Here is a 12,730-nt window from a genome sequence, read left to right on the forward strand (position 1 = left end):
CCGCCCTGCCAGGGCATTGCCCCTTCACCGCCTGTATCCCGGCTCTATTGCTCTTAACCCTTCCTCTCAGGCCAGCCCTTTGGCTCTCCCACTCTTCCCTTTGCTATGGAGCGTTCCGACGAGGACCCGCCCCCCGCACACACAGACGTGTGGGTCGTGCTGTGATGTTCAGCACTGGAGGGACGGGATCACATTGACAGCCCCGAGACTGGAGGCCTCTGTTTCGGGCCCCCCGCCAGCCTTGATCTCTCCCACCACCAGGCCTGCACCGTGACCTGCAGGGACCATCTCTCTGGGTCTGGAGGGAGCTCAGCAGGGTGCTGGCCCCTCGGCCCAGCCAGTCCTGCCTGCCAAGCAGGAGGCTAACTCATGCCCCCTGCGGCAGTGGGGGCACCGGATCTCTGAAGCCCGTACTCAGGTCAATTCCCTTCAGCTGCAGTGGCGAAGGGGGTCAGGAGCCCCTGTGTCTTGCATCGTCCTGCCCAAGGCTCTGCTGGGTGACTCTGCATGAACCAAAGGCCAAAGCGACCTCCGACCATTTGGGGGGGTGGGGGAGAGGGGGCACTTACCATCCCATCCCCGCATTTGGTCCCTGTCATCACCAGGCCGGGGTCCGACAGGTCCCCCTCGTCATCCTTGGTGGCGTACATGAAGGTGCCTCTGCATTTCACCTCCCGCCCGTTAAAGCGGATGGTGGTGTCCATGGAGACGGTGTTGGTCCCCTTGGGTTTCCTGGCCGAGCTCTGGCACTGGATCTTGCCGCACTTGGCGTCTCTAGGAAGAGAGGCACCGAGGTTACCGAACGGGCCCTCGCTGGTCGAGCTGAACTTGTCGAGTTATTGGCCCCCCCCGCGGTATCAGAGAGGATCGGGACGTGCTGTAGGAGGAGCTTAACAAAGCAAGGGATTCTGGGTAATTCACAAGTTGTCTGCTTAAGCACCTGGTGTCTGTTATCTCACATGACACCGCCTGCTAGGCCCAGGGCCCCTGATTCCAGAGAAGTCGACTGCCCATTCCCCAGAAATGCTCAGGCCCCAGAGCGATTTCATTTGGACCCATCTCCCCGCAGTGTTGAGAGACCCCCTCACTTGCCTAAGTGCCACCTCTAGCATCTGTCTGCCAGGGATGAGTCAACCAGCCCTGCCAGGGAGGTGAAGGGATGGACCACAAACGATTCTCTCTCTACACCAGACCCTGCCCCAGGGTGGCATGAACGTCTTCACGAAGAGGGTGCGTGCTACCAATGGAGCAATGCAGAACAGTTCCTCTCCAATCACCTGTTTCACGCTCCAATACTATCACTGGCCTCTCGCCCACTGACCGGCAGGCACGTGAGGGTGACAAACCTACAGCTGCTAACTCACAGAATCGTAGGACTGGAAGGGACCACGAGAGGTCATCTAGTCCAGTCCCCTGCACTCATGGCAGGACTAATTATCTAGACTATCCCTGACAGGTGTTTGTCTAACCTGCTCTTAAAAATCTCCAATGATGGAGATTTCACAACCTCCCTGGGCAATTTATTCCAGTGCTTAACCACTCGGAGAGTTAGGAAGTTTTTCCTAATGTCCAACCTAAACCACTCTTGCTGCAATTTAAGCCCATTACTTCTTGTCCTAGCCTCAGAGGTTAAGAAGAACAATTTTTCTCCCTCCTCGTTGTAACAACCTTTTATGTACTTGAAAACTGTTATCATGTCCCATCTGAATCTTCTCTTCTCCAGACTAAACAAACCCAATTTTTTCCACCTTCCTTCATAGATCATGTTTTCTAGACCTTTAATCATTTTTGTTGCTCTTCTCTGGACTTTCTCCAATCTGTCCACATCTTTCCTGAAATGTGGCACCCAGAACTGGACACAGTACTTCAGTTGAGGCCTTGTCAGCGCGGAGTAGAGCGGAAGAATGACTTCTCGTGTCTTGCTTACAACACTCCTGCTAATACATCCCAGAATGATGTTTGGTTTTTTTGCAACAGCGTTACACTATTGACTCACATTTAGCTAGTGTTCCGCTATGACCCCCAGATCCATTTCCGCAGTACTCCTTCCTAGGCAGTCATTTCCCATTTTGTATGTGTTCAACTGATTGTTCCTTCCTAAGTGGAAATCGGACACTGTGCTACCTGCTAGGAGGCGGAATTGAGCCTGGCCTTCAGGAGGGAGGGAAGGAGAAACCAGGTTCTGGCTAAGGGAAGCCCAGACACCGACGCTGCTGGTGTGAGGATCAAACTCAGGCTCTTCGGCACCGGGAGTCCATGGGGCCTCCCCCTGAGCTGCCAGGGATCTCCAGGAGCTAGGAGTGAGCAGCAGGCTGTTACCAGAGGAGCCAGCTGCTAGGGGGAGCCGTGATCACACTCACTAAGCTGGTGTGTTACACGTGTGGGTGTGAATCCCCAGCGCCCACCTCCGGTCACATTTCACGTAATGCCCCTGGCTGTCCTTGCCGCAGTTCCCATACGTGTCGCCGGCCGTGTTGACATCTTGGAAACAGGCATCGGGAGCCGGCCAGGCGCCTGGAGGGGAGAAGAATCAAGGCGGCATGAGCATTCCTGCGTGCAGATCCCACGCCGTGGGGATGGCGGGGGTGGAAAGCCAGAGCGAGGGCAGGAGGCTCAGAGGTTGGAGCCGTGTGGAGCAGCCTCTGGGTTTGCAATGCGGGGCTGGAAATGCCCGGGGTACAGGGTCTCCCCGGAGACGCTTGCAGCTCCAGCGTCAGGCAGCGATTGTACCCAAGCTGCACAGAGGCAGCATGGAGACTCGGGGCGGGGGGGGCGGGGAGGACGAGGAGGATCCGCTTTTGCTCTGTGGCTTCGCGGTGGAATTCAGTCTTCAGGGCCATTTCCCCTGCTGCACTGCAAGACTTATCCCTGCCGCAGTACACAGCCCAGTCCAGTAGGTGGCACTAACACCACACTAACGAGAAGATTCTCCGTCCATATGGGAAAACGGGACAGGCCAAGAGCAAAGTCTCACACCTGCTAATCTGCAGCCTACGAGCCAGGCTCCCCCCAAGGCTCCCTGCTCCCGCCCGTACCTAGATGGGCGGGGTGCACTGGCTGCGTATCGCTAGCCTGTCTGCACTGGCATGCGGAGCCAGCGTGCATGGGCAGCGCGCGTGCGGATGCAGGGTGCACCTGGCGAGCGTATGCAGCATGCACTGGGATGGAAGGGTGGGTGCCCCATGGAGATGTAACACAACACACAGGTGTCCTGTGTGCAGTGGGTCTTGCCTGGGGGGTGCCGTGTGTGCACTGAGGGCTGGCGAAAGGGGGTGGGGGATACAGCAGAGCTCCCCACACTGTGGGGCACACACCCGGGGCCTGGGTCAGACCCCACAGCGGGCGGGGTGAGAGCGCCACCTCCTGGCCCCAGCTGCCAGCCCCGTGTCCAGCTCCCACCCCCGGCCCCCTGTCCACGGTCTCCCCTCCCGCCCCCGGAGCTGCGGCCCCACTCTCAGCCCCTGCTCCGGGAGGGGCGGAGGGGGCAGACGGGTAAGGGGGGGCAGGAAGTAAAAAGTTCGGGGACCACTGGGCTATGGATGCTGTGCCAGCGGAAGAGCTGGAGCACAGCTGAGCAGGTTTAACGCCCGTCCCAGTGACACAGGAGCTACAGAACCTCAATACAGCGGGAGGGGGCCGCCCAAATACCCACCCCAGGCCTAATGCAGCCAGAACTGCCCTGGGAAGCAGCAGCCCCAGCCTGGAAACACGCCACCCCTGGGGCCTGAACATCACAGGCTCGTCCCGACTGCAGGGGGAACATCGTCGGACGCAGCGCCTGGGGCAAGCTGGGAGCCGTTCGGTGTGTCCCACCCCCCCGCCAAAGACCGGTGCGAGCCCTGCACACCGAGCGAGAGCGAGGAATGGAGGGGGAGGGAGCCGGGCTCACCTGGGCCCCAGAGCTGCACGCACTGTTGGTGATGAGTCAGGCACATGCCGTTGCTGCAGTACGCCTCCCCGCCGGCGCAGGCCGAGCCATCCAGCAGGTACACGTTGCCGGGGCAGTAGGGCGAGGCCCCCGTGCAGTATTCAGGGAGGTCGCAGGATCCGGCCGGCTCCCTGCACATGGTCCCAGCTGTCTTCAGCTGCCGGAGCCAGAGGAGAAGAGAGACATTTGCACCTTGGTCCCATCAGCCACAAAAAGCCCTTTAGCCGTGCCCCCCGGTAGCCACACCTGTTAGCCTGGTCCCCACCGTCACCCCTGAGCCCCCCAGTGCGGTGGGTTGGAGGCTGACTGGCAGCTGGATTGGCCACTCCATCAGCACTGGGATTGGCTCTGCTCCCTCCTGAGCCTCCCGCCTGGGGCCCAAACGCTGCTCCTCACAGCCAGCGAGGGCAGGAAATCCAGGCCTCCTGCCTCCCAGCCCCATGCGAGCAGCCAGCAGGGATTCCCGAGGCCCTCCAGAGCCAACACAAGGGCAGGTTGAGCTAGAGGATTAAGCTGGGATCCGCAGCCCCCTGCTGGGGCACGGCACACCCAACAGTGGGCTCCCTTCCTCAAACCTGATCTTACCCAGAGCCATCTGCTCCCACCTCCCTCCCCCAGCCCGGCCCGGTTACCTGGCAGCTCTGACAGCAGTCCCCGTGGGCGCACTGGGCTCCGGCCTTCAGCGTGCAGTTGTGTGCGTTGCAGCAGGGGTTGGTGCACTCCTGTACGGGGAGAGCCAGCCACGGGGGTCAGCTGGCTACTTGGCCTCTCTCAAGCTGACCCTGGTCATTCCCTTCCCCCCCCCCCCCCCCCCCCGCTCAGGGCTGGCTTCTGAGGACCCTCCCCAAGATAGCTCTTCAGCCCTCCTTAGGGGTTGAAACACTTCACCGAGGTCAGTATTATTACCCCTATTTTGCAGATGGGGAAACTGAGGCACGAGGTGGGGCGCAACTTGCCCTCCCAGGCGAGCGGCAGGACCCCCGGGCTAACAGCCTTTGGCCTGAACCTCGTCCCGGTTCACACTGATGACACACCATAGGGTAGCGCCCAGAGGCCCCGGCAAGATCAAGGCCCCACTGTGCTAGGTGCGGCACAAACGCATTGTAAGCGCTCAGAGTCAGAGGGTCTGATCTAAAGCCCACTGAATTGAACCGAATCCCTCCCCGCTTCTGTCCCCTGTTCACTCCCCCTCCATCCAGGGGGTGTTCTGCCCCTGCTCTGCCCCGCCTGGTACAGCAGATACCGGCGCCAACGGCGCCCCCATGGGCACAGCTCAGTTCTCCTTGCAGAGCCAAGAAACCTACCCCCAGCTCCCCACAGTCGCACTCCTCCCCGTCCTCCAGGAAGCCATTTCCACACTTCTTGCCCACCACCAGGTCTTTGGTGCTGGGCATGTTGAAGAGACACATCCCGCCTCCCTTGTGGAAGTAACTCTCCAGCTGTCTCTTGCTACAAAAGCTGAACACACGAGGGAACGGGTGACTGTGGAGTGGGAGAGAGAGAGAGAGAGAGAGAGACGGGGAGATATTTAAATCGGAGCAACCAGTTCCGAGGGGGAGAAGGAAAGGCGCAGACACACCTGAGCCTGGCAGCCCGAATGCCTGGGAATTAGAGAGCACACTGCACATGCAGTGATATCCAGCCCTAGGCACCACAGGCCCTGGGGCCAGACTGCATAGTACTGGAGAGTAATGACCGAAGCATCCTCCAGAGCAGGGTCACTTGGGCAAGCAGCCTGTGAAGTGCTCAGGTATTGCAGTAATGGGGCCAGACAAGTTCCTACGGTAGATTATTCTTGGGGGAATTCTGCACCACTGCACAAGTGCAGAATTAATGTCACCCGCAGATTTTACTCTTTCCCCGCAGAAAAATTGATGGCAGCGGGAGGTGGGTCTGGTTTGAGTGTCAGGAGCAGCCGGGGGAGATGTAAATCGCCACCTCAGGGGACGGGGCTGGGCTCTCTCCGCCCCTCTCACTCACTATCGTGGTGCGCCCAGAGCTGGGGAGGGGCTGGGCTAGGGATGCCATAGCTGGTGGCTCCTACTGTGCACCCCGGTGCCAGGGCCAGGTCAGAGTCATACCCGCCTCTGGAAATGTCCCCCGGCTGCAGGAAGCCCCCCAGCGACCCCCCGCTTCCTGCCCCAATCGCTCCCCAGCTGCGGGGGGGAGGGGTCACCGTATGAGGAACTGCCCCCTCTTCTTCCCAGCCCCCATGCATCTGGATCACCCCACACTCAGAAGCTCCCCCCCGAGCTCCACCCCTCCCTCCACCTGGACCACCCCACCAAGCCCCCCACATCCAGACTCCTACCCCACTGAACCCCAACGAGCTGCAACCAAACCCCCACCCACCTCCCAGGCCCCCCCCCCGCTGAGCCCCAACCACCTTCACCTGGATCCCCCACAGAGTCCCATCCCCTGCACCCAGAACCCCACAACGAGCCCCTGTGCTTCCAGAACACCCCTCCCCCCGCACCTGAACCCCCCACTGTGCCGCCCGCACCCGGATTGCTCCATACAGAGCCCTCTCACCACACCTGGCTCCCCCCCACACTGAGCCCCTCCGCACATGGCTCCTGCCTGCCCACACCTGGATCGGGGGGCACGACTGGGCGTGCGTGTGAGACTCTGTCCCTCTCGCTTGCAATGGAGCCATAGAGATGTGCTAATATACCTAGTAAGGAACCTATTTGTCAAAAAACATTGCCAGAGTCTTTTTTGCTGTTTGTCTTGTTACAGGCATTTTGAAATAAATTACCTAAATCAGCGGTTCTCAAACTTTACCAACCCATTTTGGTAAAGGATCCCCATTTTGATTTAAAAAATTTTTGCGGCCCCCAAGGACCCCACTCAGCCCCAGGCCCTGCCCCCACCCCACCCCTTCCCCCAAGGCCCCACCCCACCTCTTCCTGCCCCCGCTTCTCCCCCTCCCTCCCAGTGCCTCCTGCACACCGCTGAACAGCTGTTCCCCAGTGTGCAGGAGGTACTGGGAGGGAGGGGGAGGAGTTGATCAGCAGGGCCCCTGGACCGTCCTCGCAGACCCCTACTGGTCCACGGAGCCCAGTTTGAGAAACGCTGACCTAAATAACTGAAAACAATGTGATTGTGTTGTGCTATTTTGACAAAGCAAATATTGTGTGCAGAATTTGGAATTTTTTGGTGCAGAATTGCCTCAGGAGGAGCAGATAGATAGAAACCCCTTTCAGATAAGACCTGTGAAGCAGGAACTTGGCTCTTCAGAGGGGAACGGCTAGTGAGTTTGCCTGTTCGGTGAATCTGTGGCTGGGTCCATACAGAAACCCCCGGTGTCAGCAAAACCACCCGAGGTAGGTGTGGGGAGAGCGTGCCCCGCCTCACCACAGAAACACAGAGACTCTGGCTCTGAGGAACAGCAGCGCTCCTGTTAAATACCCTCCAGCCACTGGAAAGAGACGTGACCACACGCGTGTGCAGGTCTGAATGGAGGGTAGCGGTAAAACACGCACCAGCTACTTCATGATAGCTCAGACACGGCGCTCATTGCTACGCCGGACTCTGGGAAGGGCAGCACCCCTGGGGCCTGCAATGAACAAGGCACTCGGGGCAGCCGTGGCCAGACGCTCCCTTCGCCGACAAGCTCTCACCCAGTGGCAGCGGCCATGACACAGCCTCCTTGAGCCGGGGTGGCCTCCACGCAGCAGCCCTCACTGTCATGGCTCATGCCGAAGTTGTGCCCGATTTCGTGAGCCATGGTGGCGGCGGCTCCGATCGGCAGGTCCGAGTGGTCCTGGTGCAGAGAGGGGAAGGGACGAAGACAGCATCAGGGCCTCCGCCATCCAGGCCGGGGAGAGTAGCTCGGCCTGATAAGGGAGTTGGTGCCAGCTGGCTCAGTAGGGCTGGGATTGTTTCCCAGGCGGTGAGGAAAGCAGAGGATGCCCGTGGCAGCTCAAGGCTAGTCTCCGCCTGGAATCCCAGCGCCGAGGGGCACGGGGAACCGAGATGCAGAATGGAGACAGTCAGAGTCAGAGATCAGGGCCTAGATTTGGACCCAGAGCTTCCCATGGGGAGGTGTCAGATCCGGAATCGTGGTTCAGCCCCCTGTGAAATTCAACCCCAGTTCTGAGTTGCCCCAATTTCCGGGACATTTGGGTGCAGGGCTAAGGCAGGATTGTGTCGCACAGCTCAAGGGGGACCCCAGGATTTGGCCCCCCTGTGAACAAGCGCCAAGGCCTCTGACCACAGAGGGAAAGGGCTCCGGCTGACAGAGGAGCGAGCGCCGCTAAGCTCCGACCCTGGAGCCTACAGCTACTGACGCTGCTCAAGAAGGCCTGGGCCAGCGGCTCAGGAAACACAAGGCCGGGCAGTTCTTGCCTACAGATTCCACGGGCACCGGCTCTGGAGGCTGCTAACTTGGCCCAGGAGAAGAGGGAGCAGCAATGACATAACCCCAGCAGGTGGGAGGAGGCCGGGGGGGGTGCCCCAGAGACCGAGGGGATAATGGGAACCCCCTTCTCCTTACCGCGCTCACACCTCCCGAGTTCTCTGCGCTGCACATCCCCTCCAGCGGGGCCATCCCAATGGTCGTCCCTCGGAAGGTCCCGCCGCTGTCCAGACGCACACCGGAAACGAGAAGGAACGGGGGGGGGGGCTCGCGTTAGAGCGCCCTGGAGGCAGAGCGCTCGCCTGCGGAGACACCCACAGAGAAACCAGGGGACTCACGTCAGCAGCTGGGCATTGTCGTGTTTCTTCCGAGACCTCAGCGCCTTCTTCCACTGCAGGAAGGACCACAGGGTGGCGTTGGCGTCACTGGTGACCGTGCACTGGTCCCTCTCCGTCCACACTTCCAGGCCAACGAGGGCCACTTTGATATTCAGAGACCTGTAAAACTGAGCGAGGGGGGAAGATGACCAAACAGTGCTTCACAGCTGGGCCTCCGGCGGACTCCTCTGGATTCAGACCACCTCTGCCACGCTTCCCTCCCCACCCCGTGGGGCAGAGGGCGACGTGTTCATGTCTCACGTTGCTAGATGACACTGGTTCTGTGAGTCCTAACCTGCAGTGATCCCGTAAGGGAAGAGCCGAACCTTAGCCCCCTAGTGGTCTGCACCCTGGACACGGTGGCCTGGCTTGTGCCAGTGGGAGGCACCCAAACTGGACAGGCCAAAGGGCAGGGACCAGATGAAGAGCAGGTGTGCCACAGCCCTGCTCCTGCCCTAAGTCATGCTGGACAGCGCAGGAAGGATTCAGACTCAGTGGCCCTGTGACTAAATCGAGACGCAACAACGCTGGGAACCTTGGGGACAGGCCAGTGGCGCCGTCTAAGGCAAAGGCTTGCCTGTCCGGAGAGGGGTCCTCAACTCAAGTCTCAGCGCTGTGAGCCTGGTGCCCGGGGACGCAAGGTGCTGTACACACGCGGTGCCACGCAGACAGAGAGCAACCTGCTCTGCCAAGGGCACCCGGGCGTTACCTTGTCCACGTAGTTGGCGATCTCCAGGATCCGCTGCTTCGTTTGGCCCAGGTTGCGATTCTGTTTGAGGAACTGGAGAGAGGGGAACAAAAGAGGGATTAGGCTAGGCAGGAGGGCGGATTTAAGTCCCTTCTTAAGCAAAGCTACTGAGGGACCTTGCTCGACAACCGTACGGGACTGTGGGGGTGGATCTCACAATAACTTCAGCCATGGTCGAAAGAGATGATGCCCGTTACCATCGCCCAAGACGGGGCGTCTGGGGTGGCCATGCCAAGCATTCAGGGGCTCTGCGCATGGAACAACAGGGGGGTTCAGCTATTTCTATCGACCTCAGCAGCCACTGGCCCAAATGAACTCTGATCGCAGCAGCGGCAATGCGCCTAGACCGACACTGTTGGGGCGCGCATGAGAAATCATTGGGTTAGGTTAGCTACCCCCAGGAGTGGATCTTCCTCAGCGACTTCCTGCCAATCTAGCACCTCCGGCTCGGGCAGCTGGAAGGGAGGGGTTCCGGTCTGTTAGCGGAGCGTCCCGTTATTCAGTGCCCTGCCCAGACACACGACATCGCCGCAGGCCCCTAACTGCGCCAACGCCTCCGCCAGACAAGGGATGAGTGTTCCCAGGCCTCTCCTTTGTGGAGAGCTGAACTGCCGGGAGATTTCCTCTTGTGCTTCACCCAGGTCAGCCTCTGGATCTATTGCACAGATTAGCGTCTCGGGGACCACGCTGGCGACCGGCTGCCCACTTCCGCTCCCGTAACTGCCGGGCAACACTGCCGCCATTGCTCAGGTTGGCGACGCACTGCCAGGACAGGAGTCCGTGCGTTTTTAGCTGGCTTGCCACGGGACTTAGCCATGGAAAGCCAGGGGGAGGAGCCAGAGCCACAGGGCCAGCTGACCTCTGCACACCGCAGCTTGAGAACCTGCGATTTAAATCTCTGGGCCCAATTCTCGGCTGAGGATGAGCAGAGAGGGGAGGGGGAAGAGAACCGGTTACAGCTCCCTGATCCCAAGGACTAGTCTGCACGGGCCTGGCGAAGGCTTGAGTACCCGAGGAGCTGCTCTAACACACTACTGGCACTGGCTCTCTAACGGACCCTAAGCCAGCAGAGGACAGGTAGGACAGAGGCCTGCTCTGCCATTCCCAATCTCCAACATGCCCCCTACAGAAGCCAGGGGAATTCCCTGCTGGCTACTCACAGCCAGGCAAGAATCAGGCGCTGGGTGTCCCATTCTCAGCTCCCACACAAACAGGGCGTGGGAGGAGTTAGCGACTGCCCCTTGTTTAAAGGGACAGCGCCAGCATACGCACGGCCTGAAATGGGGACCTGGTACAAACGAGCTCTTACAGAACCGCACAGCAACCGGCACGCTGCCGCAATTCCTTTAATTTCAAATAAAAGGGTGTTTCTGCCTGGCAAGTGAGCCGCCGCCTGTGGCAGCTGCAGCCCAAACCCCGTGGCCCTGGGAACCTCAGCGGGAAACTGAGTGTGAACCAAAGGGAAAGGGACTTCGCTGAGTTCCACTGGCTGAGCTGAGAGGGCTGCGAAGGATAAACACGAGGACAGAAGTAGTGCGAAGCCAATGGGGTTCCCAGGCCTTGATCTGTTGCAGCTGCTGAGGTGGGTGAGCCCCCAGGAGATGAGGTCCTGTGCTCTCAGCACATCAGAACTGGGGGCTAGGAACTCCTGAGCTCACATTCAGACTCCAACACTGACATGCTGTGTGTCCTTGGGCAGACACTGGCCCGCTCCGTGCCTCAGTTTCCCCACCCGTGACGTGAAAGGTATTAAAGCCTCACCTTGGGGTGAGGATTCATTTGCTCATGTCTGTCATGTGCTTTGTATATGGGAAGTCCTATATAAAAACCACCCCTCTGAGCTCTTCCAAGGCAGTGACTCAGGAACAGGGCACGGACAGCCGTGCTTCATCGAGCCAGGCGCCCGTCCTTTGACGCTGACTTTTACATACCCCTGCAGTCACCCCGTCTCTCCCAGGACTGATTTGTGAGCCTAATCATCGGAGTGTTAGACCCACAATAGAAGTTTTTCTACGGGATGGGGAGCAAGCAGATACCGGACAGTGTTGGTATACGATATTTTGAATGCTTTTTTTTCCATATTTTTCTCGGAACGTAAGATTGTTTTTGCACAAAGAGTTCTAATAGTCCTTGACCTTAAGTCCTTGCTTCAGTTGCTAACTTGCAACGCACACATTCATGTCAAGCCCGCGTCATTCATACCAGGCCTCAATGACCTAAACAGGGGTAGGCAACCTATGGCACGCGTGCCGAAGGCAGCATGTGAGCTGGTTTTCAGTGGCACTCACACTGCCCGGGTCCTGCCTACCGGTCCGGGAGGCTCTGTATTTTAATTTAATTTTAAATGAAGCTTCTTAAACATTTTAAAAACCTTATTTACTTTACATACAACAATAGTTTAATTATATATTATAGACTTATAGAAAGAGACCTTCTAAAAACGTTAAAATGTATTACTGGCACGCGAAACCTTAAATTAGAGTGAATAAATGAAGACTCGGCACACCACTTCTGAAAGGTTGCCGACCCGACCTATAACATATTACATGGATAGATATGAATCACAATGTATATTGATTTTTATATTATAGATAAATCTCCCAACATTCTCCCTTCTTGATACATGATTAATGCCATTCATTATTGTATCACTTTCTAATTTTGCAAGCGATTCAATTGTATATATTATTTGCTTTAAAACTTCTTGTTGCTTTTTTATTTGGCAGTATAAACATAGGTTAACAAAATTATTAATGCAAATATTATTACAGTAGGATGTAGCATTACATTTAAAAGAGCTGTGACACTGGGAGATCATTTTTAAAAAACATTATACACCTCTACCCCGATACAACGCGACCCGATACAAGACGAATTCGAATATAACGCGGTAAAGCAGTGCTCCAGAGCGGGGCTGCGCACTCCGGTGGATCAAAGCAAGTTCGATATAACGCCGTTTCACCTATAACGCGGTAAGATTTTTTGGCTCCCGAGGACAGCGTTATATTGGGGTAGAGGTGTACCAATGAGAAATTACCAATTTTGTTTTAATTTTAATATTTGACCATTGTGGATTAAAATGTTTATATTTTTTAGCTGAGCAGACTTAGATAAATTTTTTGCATATTGCCTGATTTTTTTGCTTTTAAAAACAATTAAAAAAATTAATTGGTAATGTATTGTTAAATTAAAGGACCATTTTTTTGTTTTTTTACTTTTTTTTTTTTTTTTTTTTTTTTAAATAAAGGACCTTGGTAAATAATTGTAGTAATAATGACCTTTGTGACATTACATTTACATGGCTTAATTGGGCCTTT

General features: G+C 57.1%; 1 protein-coding gene across 1 annotated transcript in view; it reads right to left on the minus strand.

Annotated features, from left to right (window-relative positions):
• Positions 1-12,730, minus strand: part of LOC112108278 (disintegrin and metalloproteinase domain-containing protein 33-like) — a 74,585-nt gene that overhangs the window by 7,887 nt on the left and 53,968 nt on the right. Inside the window, exons 8-16 of the mRNA XM_026659541.2 lie at positions 9,375-9,446; positions 8,627-8,793; positions 8,427-8,511; positions 7,552-7,694; positions 5,233-5,410; positions 4,561-4,650; positions 3,890-4,085; positions 2,406-2,514; positions 570-774 (exon numbers count right to left, since the gene is read on the minus strand). Of these exons, the coding sequence (XP_026515326.1) occupies positions 570-774; positions 2,406-2,514; positions 3,890-4,085; positions 4,561-4,650; positions 5,233-5,410; positions 7,552-7,694; positions 8,427-8,511; positions 8,627-8,793; positions 9,375-9,446 (1,245 nt within the window). The remainder of the gene's footprint in view (positions 1-569; positions 775-2,405; positions 2,515-3,889; positions 4,086-4,560; positions 4,651-5,232; positions 5,411-7,551; positions 7,695-8,426; positions 8,512-8,626; positions 8,794-9,374; positions 9,447-12,730) is intronic.

Source organism: Terrapene carolina, unplaced genomic scaffold, assembly GCF_002925995.2.
Source record: "Terrapene carolina triunguis isolate 2854851 unplaced genomic scaffold, T_m_triunguis-2.0 Scaffold633, whole genome shotgun sequence".
Lineage (NCBI taxonomy): Eukaryota > Metazoa > Chordata > Testudines > Emydidae > Terrapene > Terrapene triunguis.